General features: G+C 48.0%; 1 protein-coding gene across 2 annotated transcripts in view; it reads right to left on the bottom strand.

The window, feature by feature from the left end:
* Positions 1 to 27,249, bottom strand: part of DNAAF6 (dynein axonemal assembly factor 6) — a 206,967-nt gene that overhangs the window by 65,795 nt on the left and 113,923 nt on the right. For both annotated transcript variants that reach the window (XM_063936989.1, XM_063936988.1), the window contains one exon: positions 10,174 to 10,249. In XM_063936989.1, coding sequence (XP_063793059.1) covers positions 10,174 to 10,249 — 76 coding nt within the window. The remainder of the gene's footprint in view (positions 1 to 10,173; positions 10,250 to 27,249) is intronic.

The raw sequence follows: 27,249 nt of genomic DNA on the forward strand, positions 1-27,249 counted from the left end.
CGCTTCAGCCTCTTGTTGAGACGAGAATCCATCATGTCGATCTGTGGATATCCCCATCGACTTGTCAAACACCTGAACACTTATGGGTGAAGGCCCCACTCCCCCGGGTGCAGGTCATGTCTGCTGAGGAAGTCTGCTTCCCAGTTGTCTACTCCCAGAATGAAGATCGCTGACAATGCCACAGCGTTTCTTTCTGCCCAGAGGAGAATTCTTGACACCTCTGACATTGCTGCTCTGCTTTTCATTCTGCCCTATCGGTTTATGTATGTCACTGCCGTCACATTGTCCGACTGGACCTGAATGGCATGATCTTGAAGAAGATGTGAGGCCTGCAGAAGGGCGTTGTATATGGCCCTGAGTTCCAGAATGTTGATTGGAAGGAAGACTTCCTGACTTGACCCTCTTCCTTGAAACCGCACCCCCAGAGTGACTGCTCGCCAACCTCTGAGGCTTGCGTCTGTGGTTAAACAGAATCCAGTTCTGAATTCCGAACCTCCGACCCTTGACGAGGTGAGGAGTCTGTAGCAACCACAGAAGGGAGATCCTGGCTTTTGGCGACAGACGGATCCTCTGGTGCATATGAAGATGCAATCTGGACCACTTGTCCAATAGATCGAGCTGGAAGGGTCGTGCGTGAAACCTTCGGTATTGAAGAGCCTCATAAGAGGCCACCATTTCCCCCAGAAGGTGAATGCAAAGATGCACTGACACCCGGGTTGGCTTCAGGACAAACCATCAACTGGATTACCAATGCCGTCTCCAATGGAAGGAACACTTTCTGCGACTCTGTGTCCAGTATCATTCCCAGGAATGGGAGCCTCCTTGCTGGCTCTAGGTGAGACTTTGGAAGGTTCAGAATCCACCCGTGATCCTGGAGGAGTTTGGTTGAGAGACCAATGCTGTCCAGCAACCTTTCCCTGGACGGTGCTTTTATCAGTAGATCGTACAGGTACGGAATTATGTTCACTCCCTGTTTGCGGAGCAGAAACATCATCTCTGCCATCACCTTGGTGAACACCCTCGGTGCCGTGGAGAGACCAAATGGCAGGGCCTGGAACTGGTAGTGACAGTCCTGCAATGCAAACCGTAGATAAGCCTGACGAGGCGGCCAGATTGGAATGTGAAGGTACGCATCCTTGATATCCAGAGACACTAGGAATTCCCCCTCCACCAGACCTGAGATTACCGCTCTCAGAGACTCCATCTTGAATTTGAAAACTCGTAAGTTCGGGTTCAAAGACTTGAGGTTCAGAATCGGTCTTACCGAACCGTCCGGTTTCGGTACTACAAACAAGTTGGAATAGTGCCCCTTGTTGAGCAGATGAGGTGGAACTGGAACAATGACCTGAGTCTGTACCAGTTTTTGGATGGCATGCTGTAAAGTAATATTTGCCTCTTGTGAAACTGGCAAGCCTGATTTGAAGAATCTGTGAGGTGGGAGCTTTTGGAACTCCAGTCTGTAGACCTGGGAAATAAGATCTATGACCCAGGGATCCTGGCACGAACGTGACCAGATCTGACTGGAGAATTGTAGGTGTGCTCCCACCTGACAGCCTTCCAGGCATTGCGGTCCACCGTCATGATGAAGTCTTTGAGGAAGCAGAGCCTGAGATCTGTTCCTGAGCACCTGCAGTTGCTGGTTTGCGTGGTTTACCTCTTGCGCTGCTGGAGGACATAGAAGCACCTCTGGATTTGCCCTTGAACTTGGCTGTCCGAAAGGACTGTAACTAAGAAGCTGCATAAGTCTTCTTGGTTGGGGGGCTGCGGAAGGAATATACGTAGACTTACCGACAGTAGCTGTGGAGATCGATTTTGTCTAGTTCATCTCCAAACAAGGCCTCTTCTGTGAATGGTAGGCCTTCCACGCCTTTCCTGGAGTCCGCATCAGCAGTCCCCTGGCATAGCCACAAGCCCTTGCGTGTCGACACTGCCATAGCGGTGGTGCGTGCATTAAGCAAGCCTATCTCTTTTATGGCTTCCACCATAAAGTTCGCAAAGTCCTTTATATGCTGCAGGAGTAAAACAACATCCCCCTAGACAAGGAATCTAACCCCTCAGTTAGATTACCTGACCATTTAGCAATGGCTTTTGTGATCCAGGCACATGCAATAGTGGGTCTTTGGGCCACCCCAGCAGCTGTGTACAATGATTTGAGTGTAGTCTGAATTTTCCGATCAGCCGTGTCTTTTAGGGAGGCTGCACCAGGAACAGGCAATACAATTTTTTCGTGACAGCCTAGAGACTGATGCATCCACATTTTTTCCAATCCTCCAGAGGAAAGGGAAAAGATGACAGTAACCTTTTAGGAATCTGAAATTTCTCATCATGATTAACCCACGGTTCTTCAAACAGGGTATTCAATTCCTTTGACACAGGAAAAGTGACGGAGGACTTCTTTTTTTACATTTAAATAAGATTCCTCACACTCCTCTGACACCTTATCAGGAATATGCAGAACATCTCTGATAGCCTCTATAAGAGCCTCTATTCCCTGTGACAGAGCCGCATCCCCCCCCTCCAAGTCTGACCCATCAGCGTCAGAGTCAGATTGCAGGATATGGGCCAGAGATCGCTTTTGCAGACAAATGGGAGGGGACTGAGACACTGTTTTGGGGACTAAGTCTCTGTTCATAAACTCATCCACAGTCTGTTTTATTGGGTCTCTTTCTCATTGCGAGACAATTTTGTAGAAAGAGTGATCATTCCTTTAAGAGAATTAACCCACTCCGGTTCAGCCCCGCTATTCTGTGAACCCTGAGTACCCAGTAGTGAGCCCCCTGGAGAAGAGGAACACTCCGCTGTACAAGAAACACACTCTTTGCCTGACATAATGTAAATGTGAAAGCACACACAGGAAAAGGTTAAGCCCAAGTAACCCACAAAGAGTCCTTCAGGGAGACACAGAGTTGTTTGGAGCCAGCCGACAACCGCGCCCTTGCCGCTAATGCCAAGCTTAGCCCGGTCGCAGACTAAGTACCCTGATAGGGGACTTAGTACACTAATAGTCGCTCCCCCCTCTGCTATGACCCCCTGGTACCGCTGAGGTAATTTGGAGTCACACCGGAGCTGTGCTTCCCTGTCAGTCAGCGTCTGTGTCCACTGCAGAGGGAAAATGGCGCTGGTGAGCTGCTGGATCCTCTCATAGTGAATCCCTCCCCCTTCAATGGTGCACGGTCTTCCCGCTTTTTTTTATGCTGGCTAAGGTAATTTCTGTGCTTAAAATGGAGCTGTGTACAGTGTACTGAGACGGAGTCGAGTACTGTGCCTGGAGACGCATTCCACCCCGTTTAGATGCCGTGCGTCTCCATACCCTCGTGCCGCCATAATGGCCGGTGCCCCGCTAACTGGGACGCCAGCTCAGTACTCACCACTCTAAATTCTTCTGGCTCTGTTAGGGGTGGTGGCGTGCTGCGGGAATGTACACTCGCCGTAGTGGGCTTGCGAATAGTTCCTTCAGGAGCTCAGTGTCCTGTCAGCGGGGAACGGGACCATTAACCCTTCAAGAGGTTGGGCCATTCCCCCCCTAAGTACCACACAGCAGACAGGCTGGTGCCAACCAGCCCTGCCTGAAAATAACAAACAGAAAATAAATGCAGAACACTCTTCAGGAGCTTCCTTCAGTGTGACCGGCTCCTCTGGGCACATTTTTTAAACTGAGTCTGGTAGGAGGAGCATAGAGGGAGGAGCCATCCCACACTAGCCCATGGTACTAAATGGACCCCAGTATCCTCTAGGACATAAGAGAAAGTTCATGTAAAATTTTTATTGATACAGTTTGTTAATAAGAGTGCCCCTAAAAATATGAGAGTCCCCTTTCTTTCTCCACTCAAATATACTAAATTGACTCTGGGGTGCACCTCCACGCGAGATATCTTTCATAAGCGTCCTTCTCAGAGGACAATATTGTGAATTATTGTGGATTTTTCAACTATTTGACTTTAAGCTATTAAAGTTACTTGACATGTGCTTAGGTTCTCTCAACTTCCCTTTCCCTAATAAAAAACTTATTTCTTGTCAGCCAGATAGAAAATCAATATATAACAGAATAGTTAGGAATGAGCAGTATGGGCTTGATTCAGAGAGACGCCTTTGCACAGCAGTTGCGTATTTGGACACAGCTGCTTTGAGAAGATATACTAATGCCTGCAGGAGGCATCTGAAAGAAAAAGACACCTCCTGCCAGCATCACATATCCTATACAGCATATCACCATTGGCCTTGTGAGTAAGTCTAAGCTTATTCAATATGGCTGCTTCCTGTTTGCTTGTGAGGCCAGTAAATCTACATTGGAAGATGCCAGTCCCAGAAAATAGGGATAACGCCCCCCCCCCCCCTTTTCTGGAAACGCAGCCAGCACCACCCCAGCCCGAAGATGGCTGCAGCATGCCAATCATTCTGCATCCTGAAGGTACTGCGAGTAATCTCGTAGAAGGAGACCTGCACACACGCAGTGAGGCATCTGCTCACACACAGATCTCTCTACACATCGTATATATACGTAAACTACCGGATTTACGTACAGTACATCTCAGAAACAGGCCTTATGTAACTGAGGATGATAAACTTGCTTTTCAAAAGCAAGGGGTTATCTACCGTCCCATATAATATAATATATTTTATATCATGAAGATAAACAAAATAAAGTACTACAGGTCGAGTCTCCCTTATCCAAAATGCTTGGGACCAGAGGTATTTTGGATATGGGATTTTTCCGTATTTTGGAATAATTGCATACCATAATGAGATATCATGGTGATAGGACCTAAATCTAAGCACAGAATGCATTTATGTTTCATATACACCTTATGCACACAGCCTGAAGGTCATTTTAGCCAATATTTTTTATAACTTTGTGCATTTAACAAAGTGTGTGTACATTCACACAATTCATTTATGTTTCATATACAACTTATACACACAGCCTGCAGGTCATTTAATACAATATTTTTAATAACTTTGTGTATTAAACAAAGTTTGTGTACATTGAGCCATCAAAAAAATAAGAATTTACTCACCGGTAATTCTATTTCTCGTAGTCCGTAGTGGATGCTGGGAACTCCGTAAGGACCATGGGGAATAGCGGGCTCCGAAGGAGGCTGGGCACTCTAGAAAGATTTATGACTACCTGGTGTGCACTGGCTCCTCCCACTATGACCCTCCTCCAAGCCTCAGTTAGGACACTGTGCCCGGACGAGCTGACATAATAAGGAAGGATTTTGAATCCCGGGTAAGACTCATACCAGCCACACCAATCACACCGTACAACTCGTGATACTATATCCAGTTTGACAGTATGAAAAACAACTGAGCCTCTCAACAGATGGCTCAACAATAACCCTTTAGTTAACAATAACTATTTACAAGTATTGCAGACAATCCGCACTTGGGATGGGCGCCCAGCATCCACTACGGACTACGAGAAATAGAATTACCGGTGAGTAAATTCTTATTTTCTCTGACGTCCTAGTGGATGCTGGGAACTCCGTAAGGACCATGGGGATTATACCAAAGCTCCCAAACGGGCGGGAGAGTGCGGATGACTCTGCAGCACCGAATGAGAGAACTCCAGGTCCTTCTCAGCCAGGGTATCAAATTTGTAGAATTTTGCAAACGTGTTTGCCCCTGATCAAGTAGCTGCTCGGCAAAGTTGTAAAGCCGAGACCCCTCGGGCAGCCGCCCAAGATGAGCCCACTTTCCTTGTGGAATGGGCATTTACAGATTTTGGCTGTGGCAGGCCTGCCACAGAATGTGCAAGCTGAATTGTACTACAAATCCAGCGAGCAATAGTCTGCTTAGAAGCAGGAGCACCCAGCTTGTTGGGTGCATACAGGATAAACAGCGAGTCAGATTTTCTGACTCCAGCCGTCCTGGAAACATATATTTTCAGGGCCCTGACAACGTCCAGCAACTTGGAGTCCTCCAAATCCTTAGTAGCCGCAGGCACCACAATAGGCTGGTTCAGGTGAAACGCTGACACCACCTTAGGGAGAAACTGGGGACGAGTCCTCAATTCTGCCCTATCCATATGGAAAATCAGATAAGGGCTTTTACATGATAAAGCCACCAATTCTGAAACTCGCCTGGCTGAAGCCAAGGCCAATAACATGACCATTTTCCACGTGAGATATTTTAGATCCACGGTTTTTAGTGGCTCAAACCAATGTGATTTTAAGAAACTCAACACCACGTTGAGATCCCAAGGTGCCACAGGGGGCACAAACGGGGGCTGAATATGCAGCACTCCTTTCACAAATGTCTGAACTTCAGGTACTGAAGCTAGTTCTTTTTGAAAGAAAATCGACAGAGCCGAGATCTGTACTTTAATGGAGCCTAGTTTTAGGCCCATATTCACTCCTGCTTGCAGGAAATGCAGAAATCGACCCAGCTGAAATTCCTCTGTTGGGGCCTTTTTTGCCTCGCACCATGCAACATATTTCCGCCATATGCGGTGATAATGCTTTGCCGTAACATCTTTCCTGGCTTTAATAAGCGTAGGAATGACTTCTTCCGGAATACCCTTTTCCTTCAGGATTCGGTGTTCAACCGCCATGCCGTCAAACGCAGCCGCGGTAAGTCTTGGAACAGACAGGGCCCCTGCTGTAGCAGGTCCTGTCTGAGCGGTAGAGGCCACGGGTCCTCTGAGAGCATCTCTTGAAGTTCCGGGTACCACGCTCGTCTTGGCCAATCCGGAACCACGAGAATTGTGTTTACTCCTCGCTTTCTTATTATTCTCAATACCTTTGGTATGAGAGGCAGAGGAGGGAACACATAAACCGACTGGTACACCCACGGTGTCACTAGAGCGTCCACAGCTATCGCCTGAGGGTCCCTTGACCTGGCGCAATATCTTTTTAACTTTTTTGTTGAGGCGGGACGCCATCATGTCCACCAGTGGTTTTTCCCAACGGTTTACCAGCATCTGGAAAACTTCTGGATGAAGTCCCCACTCTCCCGGGTGGAGGTCGTGTCTGCTGAGGAAGTCTGCTTCCCAGTTGTCCACTCCCGGAACGAACACTGCTGACAGTGCTAGAACATGATTCTCCGCCCATCGGAGAATTCTTGTGGCTTCTGCCATCGCCATCCTGCTTCTTGTGCCTCCCTGTCGATTTACATGGGCGACTGCCGTGATGTTGTCTGACTGGATCAGCACCGGCTGGTGTAGGAGCAGGGATTTTGCTTGACTTAGGGCATTGTAAATGGCCCTTAGTTCCAGAATATTTATGTGAAGGGAAGTCTCCTGACTCGACCATAGTCCTTGGAAGTTTCTTCCCTGTGTGACTGCCCCCCAGCCTCAAAGGCTGGCATCCATGGTCACTAGGACCTAGTCCTGTATGCCGAACCTGCGGCCCATCCTTGATGTCCAGGGATACCATGTAATCCCCCTCGTCCAGGCTTGCAATAACCGCCCTGAGCGATTCCATCTTGAACTTGAATTTTTTTATGTATGTGTTCAAGGATTTCAAATTTAAAATGGGTCTCACCGAACCGTCCGGTTTCGGTACCACAAATAGTGTGGAATAGTAACCCCGGCCTTGTTGAAGTAGGGGTACCTTGATTATCACCTGCTGGGAATACAGCTTGTGAATTGCCGCTAGCACCGCCTCCCTGTCTGAGGGAGCAATCGGCAAGGCAGATTTTAGGAACCGGTGGGGTGGAGACGCCTCGAATTCCAGTTTGTACCCCTGAGATACTATTTGAAGGATCCAGGGATCCACCTGTGAGCGAGCCCACTGATCGCTGAAATTCTTGAGGCGGCCCCCCACCGTACCTGGCTCCGCCTGTGGAGCCCCACCGTCATGCGGCGGACTTGGAAGAAGAAGCGGGGGAGGACTTTTGCTCCTGGGAACCTGCTGTTTGTTGCAGCCTTTTTCCCCTACCTCTGCCTCTGGACAGAAAAGACCCGCCTTTTCCACGCCTGTTTTTCTGGGTCCGAAAGGACTGAACCTGATAAAACGGCGCCTTCTTAGGCTGTGAGGGGACATGGGGTAAAAATGCTGACTTCCCAGACGTTGCTGTGGAAACTAGGTCCGAGAGACCATCCCCAAATAATTCCTCACCCTTATATGGCAAAACTTCCATGTGCCTTTTAGAATCTGCATCTCCTGTCCACTGGCGAGTCCATAAGCCTCTCCTAGCAGAAATGGACAATGCACTTACTTTAGATGCCAGTCGGCAGATTTCCCTCTGTGCATCTCTCATATATAAGACTGAGTCTTTGATATGGTCTATGGTTAGCAGGATCGTGTCTCTGTCTAATGTGTCAATATTTTCTGACAGTTTATCTGACCACGCAGCGGCAGCACTGTACATCCATGCTGACGCAATAGCTGGCCTAAGTATAATGCCTGAGTGTGTGTATACAGACTTCAGGATCGCCTCCTGCTTTCTATCAGCAGGTTCCTTGAGGGCGGCCGTATCCGGAGATGGTAGTGCCACCTTTTTAGACAAACGTGTGAGCGCTTTATCCACCCTAGGAGGTGTTTCCCAACGTGACCTATCCTCTGGCGGGAAAGGGAACGCCATTAGTACCTTCTTAGTAATTACCAATTTTTTATCAGGGAAAGCCCACGCTTCTTCACACACTTCATTTAATTCATCTGATGGGGGAAAAACTACGGGTAGTTTTTTCTCCCCAAACATAATACCCTTTTTAGTGGTACCTGTATTTATATCAGAAATGTGTAACACCTCTTTCATTGCCTCAATCATGCAGTGAATGGCCTTAGTGGGCATCAGGTTAGACTCATCGTCGTCGACACTGGTGTCAGTATCAGTGTCGACATCTGGGTCTGCGGTCTGAGGTAGCGGCCGTTTTAGAGCCCCTGATGACCTGTGAGACGCCTGGACAGGCACAAGCTGAGAAGTCGGCTGTCCCACATTTGGCATGTCGTCAAATTTCTTATGTAAGGAGTCTATACGTGCACTCATTTCTTTCCATAAGCTCAACCACTCAGGTGTCTGCCCCGCAGGGGGTGACATCCCTTCTAAAGGCATCTGCTCCGTCTCCACATCATTATCCTCATAAAACATGTCGACACAGCCGTACCGACACACCGCACACACACAGGGAATGCTCCAACAGAGGACAGGACCCACAAAAGCCCTTTGGGGGGACAGAGTGAGAGTATGCCAGCACACACCAGAGCGCTATATAATGCAGGGACTAACTGAGTTATGTCCCCTATAGCTGCTTTTTCTATATAATTGTATACTGCGCCTAAATTTAGTGCCCCCGCTCTCTTTTTTACCCTTTTCTGTAGTGTAGACTGCAGGGGAGAGCCAGGGAGCTTCCTTCCAGCGGATCTGTGAAGGAGAAATGGCGCCAGTGTGCTGAGGGAGATAGCTCCGCCCCTTTTCCGCGGACTATTCTCCCGCTTTTTCCTATATTCTGGCAGGGGTATTTTCCACATATATAGCCTCTGGGGCTATATATTGTGGTATTTTTGCCAGCCAAGGTGTTATTATTGCTTCTCAGGGCGCCCCCCCCCTCCCAGCGCCCTGCACCCTCAGTGACCGGAGTGTGAAGTGTGTGTGAGAAGCAATGGCGCACAGCTGCAGTGCTGTGCGCTACCTTGGTGAAGACTGATGTCTTCTGCCACCGATTTTCCGGACCTCTTCTTGCTTCTGGCTCTGTAAGGGGAACGGCGGCGCGGCTCCGGGACCGAACACCAAGGCTGGGCCTGCGGTCGATCCCTCTGGAGCTAATGGTGTCCAGTAGCCTAAGAAGCCCAAGCTGGCTGCAAGCAGGCAGGTTCGCTTCTTCTCCCCTTAGTCCCTCGCTGCAGTGAGCCTGTTGCCAGCAGGTCTCACTGAAAATAAAAAAACCTAATTTCTATCTTTCTTTCTAAAGGCTCAGGAGAGCCCCTAGTGTGCATCCAACCTCGGCCGGCACAAAATCTAACTGAGGGTTGGAGGAGGGTCATAGTGGGAGGAGCCAGTGCACACCAGGTAGTCATAAATCTTTCTAGAGTGCCCAGCCTCCTTCGGAGCCCGCTGTTCCCCATGGTCCTTACGGAGTTCCCATCATCCACTAGGACGTCAGAGAAACAAAGGTTTCACTATCTCACTCTCACTCAAAAAAGTCCGTATTTCGGAATATTCCGTATTTCGGAATATTTGGATATGGGATACTCAACCTGTATCATGTTATGTATTTATGTTAGCAGTACTTACAGGTGCTAAATTCCTGTTCCTGCTTTTTCAACGGCCCAATGTCCCCAGGTCCAACTAATGCAGAAGAGGTAAGTCCCTAGAAGAAGACGACAACACATCACAAAATAATAATATGAAATGTTGATACATACACTGGCAAGTAGTTTCCACACCCAATTTACAGTACTGCATATCACCTTTCATTCCTATAATACAGATATGTCCACATGCATCTTTGCTGCAGTCGTGCCAAACAACCTCTTTGGGCACAAAAGGTCACAACTGGAATCTTCTATCATTGGGCATCTTTTTTGCCGAAAATGCATCTTATCCGCAATGCAATGCAACTAGGATGCACGGGGAAACTGTGCTGATTAATTTGATATGAGGTGCTACAATGCCGCAGCTGCAGCTTTTTTTCAGTACAAGTTCTGTTCTGCTCCGTATGCAGACTCAGTCAATCTTTGGGATTCATCATCCCAGAGACCTGCAAACCTTTTATTACTGTTCTGAAGCAGCAGTACTTGAAGCTAAGAAAAAACAGGTATGGGTCATTGGGTCTACATGCATTAGGTCGCCAGTCATTAGGTCGACGGGGTCATTAGGTTGACATGTTCTAGGTTGACATGGGAAAAGGTCGACATGAGTTTTTTTATGGGTCTTTTTTGGTGTAGTTTTCTTCGTAAAGTGACCGGGAACCCCAATTAGTGCACCATTTCCCCTCGTATGGCGAGCGGCAAGGTTACCGTTCCCAATTGTAGTCCACGTGGATCATAAAGTATGAAAAAGTTAAAAAAAATGAAGCCAATTGTGTGCATGGCAAAATGCATACAAAATGTGTTAAATTTTTACTTATTTTTTAAATTATAAAGTGCAAAATAAAACAATATGCTAAAATACAATATAAAATATATTACAGGTAAGAACAATTTGGACTGCTTTTACAAAAAGTTTAAACTGTGTGGATCATTTGTCAACAAGTTTCATTATGCGCAGCAACCTGTGTGGTCTATTATATATGTTGCTCCAATCATGCCCTTTAACTGTCGTAACTGTCACGTTTTTCCTAACTGATTGGTGGGAAAAACATATATCATAGGCTTCAAAATGTTGCTGTGCATGACGAAACTTAAGGGCCCCATACACTATAACGATAATGCCCGATTTCATTCAATTTCGAGCATACGGGCCGATATATCGGGTGAAATCGTGTATTTTGGAGGTTTTTCCGATCCGATCCACATTCCCGTGAGGGTCGGATCGGCTCCCCTAGATCGTTAGTGCTGCACTCGTGATATGTCGGTTCCCGCAGGCATGGCTGGGATTGCATACGATACAGTATATCGCATGCAAAATGTACCAAATTGTTTGGAATCATATGGAACTACTCCCGGGAGAGTTCAAGGGAAATCGTCTCCGACTTCAGCCTCAGACATATCTTTCTAGTGTATGGGGCCCTTTAGACTGCTTTTACAACCTGTATAAACTGGTGATCATTTGTCATCAAGGTTTGTCATGTGCAGTGAATTTTGTGGTTTATGATATATATGCTGCACCAATCAGGCCCTTTAACTTTCATGTGTTTCCTAACTGATTGGTGGGGGTATATTTACTAAGAATCGTGTTTCTACCGAATTAGATAGAGTTTTGACCCGATTTTGATCGTTCGCGATTTGCTGCAATTTTTTGTGGTCATTTTTGGTAGTTTACTAAGCTACCACGTTTGTGGTTTTTGTATTTTCCGATGTCAATGGATTTCGTATTTTTAAATGCATTTCTTGGCTAGATTAGTGTGGTTTGGCTGGACATGGCTGATTTTTCCATCAGAATCGTAATTTTACTATCGTGGCAGTGTTTATTTGTGTTCGCGGCCGAGTTTCCACTTGTACTTTCGTTTTTGTCACTCGGTCGTGATTGGTTGAGTTTCAGATGTAGGAGTGTCTTAGTGCAACCATATAAATACGCCCCAAACCATTCGAATCCCGTGGGTTTAATTAGTGGAGAGGTGAGCGGTTGTGTTCTGTGGAGTTGGTGAGTAGATTGGTGGATTAGTGGTTTTGGGCGATTTCTGAATACTGTATTGTGATTGTAAGTAGTCTTGTCATTCTTGTTGTGTAGTCATTTATTAGTTTGTATGAGTTTTGGTCCTTGTCTTATTTAATTTAAGTCACTGTTTGTGTGTGGTCGGTGTGTGCTGTGTAGAGGTAGTGGAGGAGTATGTTGTTTGTTCTTTTATTTATCTGTGTTCAGTGTTGTTTGTGTAAATCATGTCAGATTCTGAGATGGGTGAGGTGGAGGAGGTGAATGAGAGGGATGAAGTGAGTGAGGTAGGAGAGGTTGCTGCTACAGCCTCTAGTGACAGTGACGCTGCTCCGCAGCCACGCACCCCTTCTAAGACTGGCCGCAATGTGAAATGTAATTTTGTTGAGAATGTGGCTTTGGTGCATGAGCTGATGAAATACCATCGTCAGCTGTTTGGGCCTGAGTCACTGAAGGTGACATCCCGCAGGAAAACTGTCTTGTGGTCCAAAGTTGTGGCAGCTGTGAATAGTGAGGGCGTTGTCAAGCGGCAATAGGACAAGTGCTGCAAGCGCTTTTATGACATCAAGCGGTGTGTCAAGGCTAAAATGGCCAAGGAGGTCAAGTCGGCTCGACAGACAGGTGGTGGGCATCCATTCGTGGCCACATATCTGGAGTAAGAGGAACCCATGAGGAGCCTTATCCCTCCAGAAGTTGTGAGGGCTACTTACGTCCGGGATTCGGATCGTCCCAGGCAGGATGGTGAGTGTATTTTATTTGTGATAAAAAATATATATATATTTTAATGTGTGTTTTTGTGTGTATTTATGTCCCCATGTATTGTGTTTTCTTTAAATCAAAAGCTGAAAGTCACTTTATGCATATGTGTCTCGTTGTTATGTTTTTTGTTGTTGTTATTTTACAATTTTTTAAAGAATCCAAAATTGGCTCCTAATAAGTTTATACACATTAACTGCAGTACTGTATTGTGGTGTAATGCATATATTGGAATACTGTAGACTTAGGGGGTCATTCCGAGTTGATCGTAGCTGTGCTAAATTTAGCACAGCTATGATCATGAACTTAGACATGCGGGGGGACGCCCAGCACAGGGCTAGTCCGCCCCGCATGTCAGTGCCGGCCACCCCGCACAAATACAAAAGCATCGCACAGCGGCGATGCTCTTGTATTTGTGGAGTAACGCCTGGCCAGCGCAGCTCCTGCGGCTGGCCGGGAGTTGTGTGTTGCTGCCGCTGGTTGCAGCGGCTGCATGAGACGTCACGCAGCCACCGCGGCACGCTCCCCCAACGGTCTGGCCACGCCTGCGTTGTCCAGACCGCGCCTACTAAACGGTGGCTTAACGCCACCGTTCAGCCCCCTCCCGCCCAGCGACCGCCTCTGTCTCAGAGGTGATCGCTAGGCAGCGACGACTGCCATGCGCCGGCGCACTGCGGCGCTGGCGCATGTGCAGTTCCGACACCGAACGCTGCGCTGCGACAAACTGCAGCGAGCGATCAGGTCGGAATGACCCCTTGAGCGCCTTACTCTTGTTAGTGTTTTTATAAATTTTTGCATCAATGGATGTGTGGCAATTATTTTTGGCTTTGTTTGGTGTTTTGGAAAAGTTAGTTTATTCACCTATGTACTTGTTGTTTATGTCAAATGTCTTTTCACTTTGTTTGGAGCTCAATAACCACACCACCTCTTTTTCTGTTGTTTTTCGTTGCGCCCAATTTATTATGTGTTAATTACTAAATCAATCCTGTATATGTTGTTGGATCATATTGTTTGGAGAAATAGTAATTACTTTAATTGGTTCGTCATACTGATTTCTTATACTAAACCATCAAAATGTGTGCCACTCCATTATTTGACTTCATTATTGTCATTTGTAGTGTTGCTGTAGTGTATTGCTGTTGTAGCAAATGAGTAGTTGCTTAATTTTGTGGCTGTTATTGTGTGGTTTGTCCATAAAACTAAGCACATTGTTCAGTTGTGTGTGGATTTTTCTTTATTTCGGTTTTTCGTAAAGTCAAAAAAATATACACTTAAACAATGGAATAGCTTTTTTTTAAACATTTTTACAATGTGTGTATACGGTATATTGAAACAATAACACATATTGGGGCTAATTCAGGTTGGATCGCAGTGTGCAATCCAACCGGAATTTTTGCTGAAAAGATGCGGGTGCATGCGCAGCGCCCGTCCTGCGCATACACCCGCATTTTCTGCGGGGGGTCTGCAGAAAATGCGATCGCCTCTGCCTGTCAATCAGGCAGAGGTGGTCATGGAGCGTTGCGGGGGCAGGGATACCCGAACAGTGGGTGGTGTGGCATGAACGGGGCGTATCAGGGGCGTGGTCGCTGTGGATGCGTGATGTCACACGTAGCCGCCGTGACAGGTAAAATGGCGCCGGGACTCCTGCGGCCGCAGTTAAGCTGCAACGGCAGGAGTCATCTTTAGTTTCTGCTGACAAGCAGAAATTGGGAAGCAATCACAATTTCTGCTTGTCGAAGGGGGAAGGCGCCGGTCAGTATGCTGGGCGGCCTTGCCCAGCGCTGGGCGGCCTCCAGCATGCACGCAAAAGGATAGCAAATTCTGCTGATTAGCTAACCTTACTGAATTAGCCCCATTATGCATAAATAATACCATGGCAACTTTTAGTTTTTTAAACATGTTCCATATATTTTCCAGTGGCCAAAAAGATCCTGCAGAACTGCCTGACCAAACTTGAGGTCATCAGAGGCCAAAGTATCGTACTTGTAGAACTTAGTGTTCGACCCTGACCAAGTAGCTGCTCGGCAAAGCTGTAAGGCCGAGACACCCCGGGCAGCTGCCCAGGGAGAAACCACCTTACGAGTAGAGTGGGCCTTAACAGATTTTGGACACGGCAATCCAGCCGTAGAATAAGCATGCTGGATAGTGAACCTGATCCAGCGAGAGATCGTCTGCTTAGAAGCAGGACACCCAATTTTCTTTGGCTCATACAGGACAAACAGAGCGTCAGATTTTCTGTGACGAGCAGTCCTCTTCACATAGATCTTCAGAGCCCTTACAACATCCAAGGACTTTGAAGAAATTTAGGAGTCAGTAGCAACTGGGACCACAATAGGTTGGTTGATATGAAAAGCCGACACAACCTTCGGAAGAAACTGCTGACGTGTCCGAAGCTCAGCTCTATCTTCATGGAAGATCAAGTATGGGCTTTTACATGACAAAGCCCCCAACTCCGATACACGTCTAGCAGAAGCTAAGGCCAACAAAGTGACAGCCTTCCACGTAAGAAACTGACCTCTACCTCTTGTAGAGGCTCAAATCAGTCTTCCTGAAAATAAAAAACCTAACATAAAGTCTTTTAGAGAAACTCAGGAGAGCTCCTCAGTGTGCATCCAGTCTCGCTGGAAACAGAATCTAACTGGAGTCTGGAGGAGGGGCATAGAGGGAGGAGCCAGTGCACACCCATTCAAAGTCTTAAAGTGCCCAAGTCTCCTGCGGATCCCGTCTATACCCCATGGTCCTTACGGAGTCCCCAGCATCCTCTAGGACATATGAGAAATGACAGTTCAACAGAGTGAATCGGAGAATTGCTTGACGCGGTGGCCAAAACGGAATGTGGGATTATGCAACTTCGATATCTAAGGATACCAGGAAAACCCCTTCTCCTGATATTACTGCCCTTAGAGACTCCATTTTGAACTTGCACTCCCTCAGAAAATAAGATTTTACTCACCAGTAAATCTATTTCTCGTAGTCCGTAGTGGATGCTGGGGACTCCGTAAGGACCATGGGGAATAGACGGGCTCCGCAGGAGACTGGGCACTCTAAAGAAAGATTTAGTACTACCTGGTGTGCACTGGCTCCTCCCTCTATGCCCCTCCTCCAGACCTCAGTTAAGGAAACTGTGCCCGGAAGAGCTGACAGTACAAGGAAAGGATTTTGGAATCCAGGGTAAGACTCATACCAGCCACACCAATCACACTGTACAACTCGTGATGAACTTACCCAGTTAACAGTATGAACAACAAACAAGCATCACTCAACTGATGCCACATAACATAACCCTTTAGTAAGCAATAACTATATACACGTATTGCAGAAAGTCCGCACTTGGGACGGGCGCCCAGCATCCACTACGGACTACGAGAAATAAATTTACCGGTGAGTAAAATCTTATTTTCTCTAACGTCCTGGTGGATGCTGGGGACTCCGTAAGGACCATGGGGATTATACCAAAGCTCCCAAACGGGCGGGAGAGTGCGGATGACTCTGCAGCACCGAATGGGCAAACTCAAGGTCCTCCTCAGCCAGGGTATCAAACTTGTAGAACTTTGCAAATGTGTTTGAACCCGACCAAGTAGCAGCTCGGCAAAGCTGTAATGCCGAGACCCCTCGGGCAGCCGCCCAAGAAGAGTCCACCTTTCTTGTGGAATGGGCTTTCACTGATTTTGGATGCGGCAATCCAGCCGCAGAATGAGCCTGCTGAATCGTGCCACAGATCCAGCGAGCAATAGTTTGCTTTGAAGCAGGAGCACCCAGCTTGTTGGATGCATACAGGACAAACAGCGAGTCAGTCTTCCTGACTCCAGCCGTTCTGGTCACATAAATCTTCAAAGCCCGGACTACGTCAAGCAACTTGGAATCCTCCAAGTCACCAGTAGCCGCAGGCACCACAATAGGTTGGTTCAAATGAAAGGATGACACCATCTTTGGCAGAAATTGCGGACGAGTCCGAAATTCTGCCCTATCCATATGGAAAACCAGATAGGGGCTTTTACATGACAAAGCCACCAATTCTGACACACGCCTAGCCGAAGCTAAGGCCAATAGCATGACCACTTTCCACGTGAGATACTTTAGCTCCACGGTCTTAAGTGGCTCACACCAGTGAGATTTCAGGAAACTCAACACCACGTTAAGATCCCAAGGTGCCACTGGTGGCACAAAAGGGGGCTGAATATGCAGCACTCCCTTAACAAACGTCTGAACCTCAGGCAGTGAAGCCAGTTCTTTTTGGAAGAAAATGGATAGGGCCGAAATCTGGACCTTTATGGACCCTAATTTCAGGCCCATAGTCACTCCTGACTGTAGGAAGTGCAGGAATCGACCCAGCTGGAATTCCTTAGTAGGGGCCTTCCTGGCCTCACACCAAGCAACATATTTTCGCCATATACGGTGATAATGCTTTGCTGTTACATCCTTCCTAGCCTTTATCAGCGTAGGAATAACTTCATCCGGAATGCCTTTTTCCGCTAGGATCCGGCGTTCAACCGCCATGCCGTTAAACGCAGCCGCGGTAAGTCTTGGAACAGACAGGGCCCTTGTTGTAACAGGTCCTGTCTGAGAGGCAGAGGCCACGGGTCCTCTGTGAGCATTTCTTGCAATTCCGGGTACCAAGTCCTTCTTGGCCAATCCGGAACAATGAGTATTGTTCTCACTCCTCTTTTTCTTACAATTCTCAGCACCTTTGGTATGAGAGGAAGAGGAGGAAACACATAGACCGACTGGAACACCCACGGTGTTACTAGTGCATCCACAGCTATCGCCTGAGGGTCCCTTGACCTGGCGCAATATCTTTTTAGCTTTTTGTTGAGACGGGACGCCATCATGTCCACCTGTGGCAGTTCCCATCGATTTGCAATCTGCGTGAAGACTTCTTGATGAAGTCCCCACTCTCCCGGGTGGAGGTCGTGCCTGCTGAGGAAGTCTGCTTCCCAGTTGTCCACTCCCGGAATGAACACTGCTGACAGTGCTAGTACGTGATTCTCCGCCCAACGAAGAATCCTGGTGGCTTCTGCCATTGCCAACCTGCTTCTTGTGCCGCCCTGGCGGTTTACATGGGCCACTGCCGTGATGTTGTCTGACTGAATCAGCACTGGTTGGTTTCGAAGCAGAGGCTCCGCTTGACTCAGGGCGTTGTATATGGCCCTTAGTTCCAGGATATTGATGTGCAGACAAGTCTCCCGACTTGACCACAGCCCCTGGAAGTTTCTTCCTTGAGTGACTGCCCCCCATCCTCGGAGGCTTGCATCCGTGGTCACCAGGACCCAGTCCTGTATGCCGAACCTGCGGCCCTCGAGGAGGTGAGCACTTTGCAGCCACCACAGAAGAGACACCCTGGCCCTGGGGGACAGGGTGATCAGCCGATGCATCTGAAGATGCGATCCGGACCACTTATCCAACAGATCCCACTGAAAGATCCTCGCATGGAACCTGCCGAAGGGAATGGCTTCGTATGACGCCACCATCTTTCCCAGGACTCGCGTGCAGTGATGCACCGATACCTGTTTTGGTTTTAGGAGGCCTCTGACCAGAGTCACAAGCTCCTGAGCCTTCTCCTCCGGGAGAAACACCTTTTTCTGGTTTGTGTCCAGAATCATGCCCAGGAAGGGCAGACGCGTCGTAGGAATCAGCTGCGACTTTGGAATATTCAGAATCCAGCCGTGCTGTTGCAACACTTCCTGAGAGAGTGCTACGCTGATCAGCAACCGCTCCCTGGACCTCGCCTTTATGAGGAGATCGTCCAAGTATGGGATAATCGTAACCCCTTGCTTCCGAAGGAGCACCATCATTTCCGCCATCACCTTGGTAAATATTCTCGGTGCCGTGGACAGGCCAAACGGCAACGTCTGGAATTGGTAATGACAGTCCTGTACCACAAACCTGAGGTACTCCTGATGAGGTGGATAAATGGGGACATGCAAGTAAGCATCCTTGATGTCCAGAGACACCATAAAATCCCCCTCTTCCAGGCTTGCAATGACCGCTCTGAGCGATTCCATTTTGAACTTGAATCTTTTCAGATAAATGTTCAGGGATTTTAAATTCAATATGGGTCTGACCGAACCGTCCGGTTTCGGTACCACAAACATTGTGGAATAGTATCCACTTCCTTGTTGAAGGAGGGGAACCTTTACCACCACCCGCTGGAGATATAACTTGTGAATTGCTGCTAACACTACTTCCCTTTCTATGGGGGAAGCTGGCAGGGCCGATTTGAGGTAACGGTGAGGCGGCATCACTTCGAATTCCAGCTTGTATCCCTGAGACACAATCTGTATAGCCCAGGGATCCACCTGTGAGCGAACCCACTGGTGGCTGAAATTTCGGAGACGCGCCCCCACCGCTCCTGGCTCCTGTGGAGCCCCAGCGTCATGCGGTGGATTTAGTGGAAGCCGGGGAGGACTTCTGTTCCTGGGAACTAGCTGAATGGTGCAGCTTCTTTCCTCTACCCCTGCCTCTGGCCAGAAAGGACGCACCTCTGACCTTCTTGCTTCTCTGTGATCGAAAGGACTGCATTTGGTAATACGGTGCTTTCTTAGGCTGTGAGGAAATATATGGCAAAAAGTTTGACTTCCCAGCCGTAGCTGTGGAAACTAGGTCCGAGAGACCGTCCCCAAACAATTCCTCACCCTTGTAAGTAACACCTCCATGTGCTTTTTGGAGTCGGCATCACCTGTCCATTGCCGAGTCCACAGGACCCTTCTGGCAGAAATTGACATTGCATTTATTCTAGAGCCCAGTAGGCAAATGTCCCTCTGGACATCCCTCATATATAGGACAGCGTCTTTTATATGCCCCAGGGTCAGTAAAATGGTATCCTTGTCTAAGGTATCCATTTCCTCAGACAGATTATCTATCCATGCTGCTACAGCACTACACATCCAGGCCGACGCAAAAGCCGGCCTCAGTATAGTACCTGAGTGTGCATAAACAGACTTCAGGATACTTTCCTGCTTCCTATCTGCAGGATCCTTTAGGGCGGCCGTATCCTGTGACGGCAGGGCCACCTTTTTAGATAAGCGTGTCAGAGCTTTATCTACCCTAGGGGAGGATTCCCAGCGCATCCTGTCCGTTGGCGGGAAAGGGTACGCCATAAGTAACCTTTTGGAAATCAGCACTTTCTTATTGGGGGAATCCCATGCTTTTTCACATAATTCATTTAACTCATGTGAAGGGGGAAAAGTCACCTCTTGCTTTTTCTCCCCATACATATACACCTTTTTGTCAGGGACAGGGTTTTCCTCCGATAAGTGCAATACATCCTTCATTGCTATAATCATGTATCGGATGGCTTTAGTCATTTTAGGCTGCAACTTTGCCTCATCGTCATCGACACTGGAGTCAGAATCCGTGTCGACATCTGTGTCAACCAACTGGGATAGTGGGCGCTTTTGAGACCCTGACGGCCTCTGAGCTGCAGAATCAGACACGGGTTGAGACCCTGACTGATTATCAAACCTTTTATGCAAGGAGCTTACGTTATCATTTAACACCTTCCACATATCCATCCAAGCAGGTGTCGGCGCCGTCGGCGGCGACACCACAGTCACTTGCACTTGTTCTGCCTCCACGTAACCGTCCTCGTCAAACATGTCGACACAAACATACCGACACACCGCACACACACAGGGAATGCTCTAATTGAGGACAGGACCCCACAAGGCCTTTTGGGGAGACAGACAGAGAGTATGCCAGCACACACCCCAGCGCTATATAAGCCAGGGATTACACAGTAACTTAGTGTTTACCCAGTAGCAGCTGTTTATGATAATTTGCGCCTAAATTTATGTGCCCCCCCCTCTCTTTTTACCCTTTTTCTTCCTTGATACTGCAGGGGAGAGCCTGGGGAGCTTCCTCTCAGCGGAGCTGTGAAGAGAAAATGGCGCTGGTTAGTGCTGAGGAAGAAGGCCCCGCCCCCTCAGCGGCGGGCTTCTGTCCCGGGTCTGTGTAATAAAATGGCGGGGGCTCGTACATATATACAGTGCCCAGCTGTATATATGTTTCTTTTTGCCAAGAGGTATCCTAATTGCTGCCCAGGGCGCCCCCCCCTGCGCCCTACAGTGACCAGAGTGTGTGGGTAGTGTGGGCGCAATGGCGCACAGCTGCAGTGCTGTGCGCTACCTCATGTGAAGACAGGAGTCTTCTGCCGCCGATTTCGATGTCTTCTTGCTTCTGCCAGCTTCTGACTTCTGGCTCTGCGAGGGGGCGGCGGCGCGGCTCCGGGAACGGACGACAAGGTCAGGTCCTGTGTTCGATCCCTCTGGAGCTAATGGTGTCCAGTAGCCTAAGAAGCGCAACCTAGCCGCAGTTAGTAGGTTTGCTTCTCTCCCCTCAGTCCCACGTAGCAGAGAGTCTGTTGCCAGCAGAAGCTCTCTGAAAATAAAAAAAAAACCTAATTAAAATACTTTCTTATTAGCAAGCTCAGGAGAGCTCACTAAAAGCACCCAGCTCTGGCCGGGCACAGATTCTAACTGAGGTCTGGAGGAGGGGCATAAAGGGAGGAGCCAGTGCACACCAGATAGTACTAAATCTTTCTTTAGAGTGCCCAGTCTCCTGCGGAGCCCGTCTATTCCCCATGGTCCTTACGGAGTCCCCAGCATTCACTAGGACGTTAGAGAAAAGGGTTTTTTAGGTTTAGAATTAGAACGGGTCTGACCAAACCATCCGGTTTCGGTATATGAAAAGCTCGAATAGAAACCTTTGTTGTGCATATGAGGTGGTACCTGTGCCTCCACCAACGTCTGGACGGCGTCTTGCCGGACAGACCTGTCTGCCAGCAGAGCTGGCAGGCCTGAATTGAAAATCGGTGAGGAGAGAAATTAAATACCAGCCTGGGACACAATATATTGCACCCAGGAATCCAGGCCGGACGACACCCAGACATGACTGAAACGTCTGAGCTGCGCTCCCCACTGGCCCCACCACCGGGGTGTGCAGTCCACCGTCATGCGAAGGACTTTAGTGCACCTGAAGCAGGCATCTGTTCCTGGGAACCTGCAGCAGCAGGTTTTCTTGGGCCTACCTCCCCGAAAAGGGACGTTGGATGGCCTGGCTTCTCTGGCTTGGTAGCCCCACAGGGCTGTGATGCAGTTGAAGAAAGGCGTTTATTCGGAGCATGCGTAGCTGAGAGAAGAAAAGGTGACTTACCCTCTGTAGCCGTGGAGATCCACGCATCTAGCACTTCCCCAAAGAGAGCCTGACCTGTGTAGGGTAGGGTCTCCACACTTCTCCTGGATTCTGTGTCGGCAGACCAATGACGTAGCCACAGTCCACGACAAGCTGAGAAAGACATGGAAGAAATTCCTGCAGACATGGAACCCAGGTCCTTCATGGATTCAGCCTGAAAACCTGCTGAACCCTGAATGTTACGCAAAAACAATTTAACATAATTTTTGTCCATTTAATCCAAATCCTCAAGTATTGTGCCTGACCACTTTACTAAGGGCTTGGCAATGCATGTACTGGCAATAGTGGGACTTGACATCGCCCCTGAAGCCGTGCACACTGATCTGAGCGTATTATCAATCTTATGGTCAGCCGGCTGCAATACCGGTCGGGTTTCCCACTCAGTCCTATCCTCCACAGGAAAAGGAAAAACCACCTGGATCCTCTTAGGGATCTGGAATTTTTCGCAGGATTAACCCATGCTGTTTCAAACATAGCATATAAAGCCTTTGACGCAGGGAAGGTTAGCGAGGTTCCCTTATCAGTGAAGGAAGCCTTCTCAACCTGCTCAGGCGTTGTATCAGAAATACTCAACATAACTGTAACGGCCTCTATCATTAACTGCACTTGTGTAAGATATGCAGTCCCCCAAACATATCCCCATCACCGCCCGCAGTGTCAGAAACGGTACCCATGTAAACCTGCCTAATCTGTGCAAGAACACGTATCTGGGAACATACAGAGGAAGGCCCTGAGGCGACAGAACTGGACCAGACTGCCACAGGGTCCTGTAAAGCCTGAGGTGCAAATTCAGATTGTGCAGCTCTATTAGAAGTCTGAGAAATCACAGATTCGATAGAGGAAAAACACTCAGGTTCCCTTGCTGGTATCTGTGCTAAACCAGTGCTATCCTGATTACATGGAATGGGATCATCCTGAGAGGACATATCCTCTGCAGCATATGACACAGAGACCCTGGACATTGCTTAATGGAGACCACAGACAATCCACACACACACAGGGGAGGGCAGACAGAGTTTCCCTCCCAAGAATGGCAAGAGAGACACAGAGATTGGAGCCAACCCACACACAGCGCTTTTAACACAAAGGGAGACCCCTTATCAGCGCTGACTGTGCACCTTAATACACAGTCGTTTTGCAGCCACCCCCCTTCTACAACCCCCTGGTACCGTGAGAGATAGCTGGAGTTGTTGTGGAGGGACTTGCTTCTTCGTGGACAGCGCTGTGCAGGCAGGGAGATGGCGCTGAACGCTGCTGGGTCCGCTCTAAGGAGAAGCTCCGCCCCTATAATGGCGCTGTCTTCCAGCTCTTCATAAGATTATACTGGCCTGAGGTTTAATGCTGGCTGAGATCCTGGGACCCCGACAGGCTGTGTGACCAGTGTAGGGTGTAGGCGCTGGCTCAGGGCGCCCCTCACAGCGCCACACAGTGTACTGCTGAGCCTCCTGGAGCGCAGTTAATACTGCGCTCCTACCCTGATGCCGCCATCTTCACGCTGACCCCCCGCTTGCTAGGGAGGTCGGTGTCTCACTCGCCACAATCTTCAGCTCTGCAAAGGGTGTCGGCATGCTGCTGGGGTGAGCGATCCCCTGTGGCGGGGAACGATCTATTCCCTCTGGAGCTCAGTGTCCTGTCAGCGGAGACAGTGGCTCAGACCACGCAGGGCGGACACTGCTCCCCCCTAAGTCCCTCGCTGCAGGGAGGCTGTTGCCAGTAGCCTCCCTGTAAAACAATAAACTCTAAAAAATAACTTTTACTAAGGAAACTCTGGAGAGCTCCCCTAACTGTGACTGGCTCCTCCGAGCACATTTTCTAAACTGAGTCTGATAGGAGGGGCATAGAGGGAGGAGCCAGCCCACACTCTCAAACTCTTAAAGTGCTAATGGCTCCTGGTCCCGTCTATACCCCATGGTATTAATGTGGACCCCAGCATCCTCTAGGACGTAAGAGAAAATTCATCTAATAACAATAGTGAAGTATGTTTCCTAATCACCTGGCTAATTTTATTAGCACAACTGTTATGGGTGTGGTATGGAAGGTCGACAGTAACTAGGTCGACAATGTCTAGGTCGTTCACTATTGGTCGACAGTGTCGAAGTCAAAAAAATTGGGTATTTACAACAGTAACTAGGTCAACAGGGTGTCTAGGTCGACAGGGTCTTTAGGTCGACATGTTCTAGGTCGACAGGTCAAAAGGTCGACATGCGGTTTTTATGTTATTTTGGTGTAGTTTTCTTCGTAGAGTGACCAGGAACCCCAATTAAGGTTTTTGATTCTAGTAAATCCTCCCTATCCATAGCTTCCACTCCCAAATATGCTTTTTCTAGTATTACATGTGGATATCCCTGTTCCAAAAATTATTGCATAAGGGTTCTAGCCTGTATTTGATATGTGGAAATCGAGGTACAGTTTCTACGTAATCTAACAAACTGACCCCTGGGGATATTATCTTTCCAGCCTCGTTTGTGAGAACTTTTATAGTTTAAATATCTACTTTGGTGTACTGACTTGATGTAGGTTTTAGTGACCAATTTATTCTCCTCTACTTGCAGCTCTTCTATATCTAGAAAACTTATAGTGGTAGTGCTATAATTGGATGTAAACTTAAGACCATATTCATTATTATTCAAACTACTGGTGAATGCTTGAAGTGCTTCCAAACTACCACCCCAAATAATGAATAAATCATCTATAAAACGGCCATAGTACACCATATCCGCCCGAGTTCGCCTCCCCACACATGTTCGTCTTCAAAGACTCCCATATATAGGTTAGCGAAACTCAGGGCGAATCTGGTCCCCATGGCCGCACCCCGTGTCTGTAAATAAAATTGCGAATCAAAAACAAAATAATTGTGAGCTAATATAAATTCTATGGAATCCAATTTAAAAACACGTAGAGAGTCTGAGGTGTCTCCCTGTTTCAAATAATGATCTACTGCTAAAAGCCCTTTATCATGCGGAATGTTTGAGTACAATGATTCTACATCGCATGTTAATAAATAATAATCCTTTTTCCATGTAATTTTATTTACAATATTCAAAAAAAAAAATGCTTTGTATCCTTTATGTATGACCTCAGACCCTCCATATGTCCCTGCAAAAAGTGATCAACAAAAACAGGATTTTAATATCTACCGGTAAATCCTTTTCTCCTAGTCCGTAGAGGATGCTGGGGTCCATTTCATGACCATGGGGTATAGACGGTTGCGCAGGAGCCATGAGCACTTTAAGACTTTTTAAGGGTGTGAACTGGCTCCTCCCTCTATGCCCCTCCTCCAGACCTCAGTTATAGGAACTGTGCCCAGGGAGACGGACATTTCGAGGAAAGGATTTACTTTTATACTAATGGTGAGATTCATACCAGCTCACACCTCAACCATGCCGCACAACATGGCATTCAACATAACACACGCCAACAGGCATGAACCATTTACAGCAACATGCTGAAAACAAATGTAACACACTTGTGTAACTAACTGAACAAACTGCAGGTAAAGTACGCACTGGGTCGGGCGCCCAGCATCCTCTACGGACTAGGAGAAAAGGATTTACCGGTAGGTATTAAAATCCTGTTTTCTCATACGTCCTAGAGGATGCTGGGGTCCATATCATGACCATGGGGTTTATACCAAAGCTCCAGTACGGGCGGGAGAGTGTGGATGACCCTGCAGCACCGATTGACCAAACTTGAGATCTTCATCGGCCAAAGTGTCAAACTTATAAAATTTAGCAAAAGTGTTTGACCCTGACCAAGTAGCTGCTCGGCAAAGTTGCAATGCCGATACCACCCAGGTAGCCACCCAGGATGAGCCCACCTTCCTAGTAGAATGGGCCTTCACTGACGTAGGTAAGGGCAATCCAGCCGTAGAATGAGCGTGCTGAATCGTACCTCTGATCCAGCGCGCAATAGTCTGCTTAGAAGCAGGACACCCAATCTTGCTGGGAGCATACAGGACAAACAGAGCCTCTGTTTTCCGTACCAAGCTGTTCTTGAGACATAAATCTTCAAAGCTCTAACCACATCTAGAGACTGTGACTAAGTGAAAGTGTCAGTAGCTACTGGCACCACAATAGGTTGGTTTATGTGGAAGGACGAAACCACCTTTGGAAGAAATTGTTGACGAGTTCTTAACTCTGCCCTATCTTCATGGAAGATCAGATAAGGGCTCTTGTAAGACAAGGCCCCTAACTCAGACACCCGCCTTGCGGATGCCAAGGCCAAAAGCATCACCACTTTCCAAGTGAGAAAACTTCAATTCTATCTCCTGCAGAGGTTCAAACCAATCTGATTGAAGGATCTGCAACACCACATTAAGGTCCCATGGTGCCACTGGAGGCACAAATGGAGGCTGGATGTGCAGAACCCCTTTCACGAACGTCTGAACTTCTGGAAAGGAGGCCAATTGTTTTTGAAAGAAAACTGATAAGGCCGAAATCTGGACCTTGACTGACCCCAATCTAAGGCCCGCATCCACACCAGCCTGCAGAAAATGGAGAAAACGTCCCAACTCAAACTCTTCCGTAGGAGCCTTCTTGGATTCACACCAAGACACATATTTTCTCCAAATACGTTGGTAATGTTTAGACGTTACTCCTTTCCTGGCCTGAATAAGAGTGGGGATGACATCCTTGGGAATACCCTTTCGGGCTAGGATCCGGCGCTCAACAGGTATGCCGTCAAACGTAGCTGCGGCAAGTCTTGATACACACACGGCCCCTGCTGTAGTAGGTCCTCTCGAGGAGGAAGAGGCCGAGGATCTTCTATGAGCAACTCCTGAAGATCTGGATACCGAGCCCTCCTTGGCCAGTCTGGGACAATGAAGATTGCTCAAACTCTTGTTCTTCTTATTATTTTGAGAACTTTTGGAATCAGTGGAAGTGGAGGGAAAACATATACCGACCGAAACACCCACTGGGTCACCAGTGCATCCTCTGCTATTGCTTGAGGGTCTCTCGACCTGGAACAATATCTCTGAAGCATCTTGTTTAATCGAGATGCCATCATGTCTACTTGAGGAACTCCCCAAAGACTTGTCACCTCTGCGAAGACTTGTTGGTGGAGGCCCCACTCTCCTGTATGGAGAGGAAGTCTGCTTCCCAGTTGTCCACT

The sequence above is a fragment of the Pseudophryne corroboree genome, chromosome 8, assembly GCF_028390025.1.
Source record: "Pseudophryne corroboree isolate aPseCor3 chromosome 8, aPseCor3.hap2, whole genome shotgun sequence".
Taxonomy (NCBI): domain Eukaryota; kingdom Metazoa; phylum Chordata; class Amphibia; order Anura; family Myobatrachidae; genus Pseudophryne; species Pseudophryne corroboree.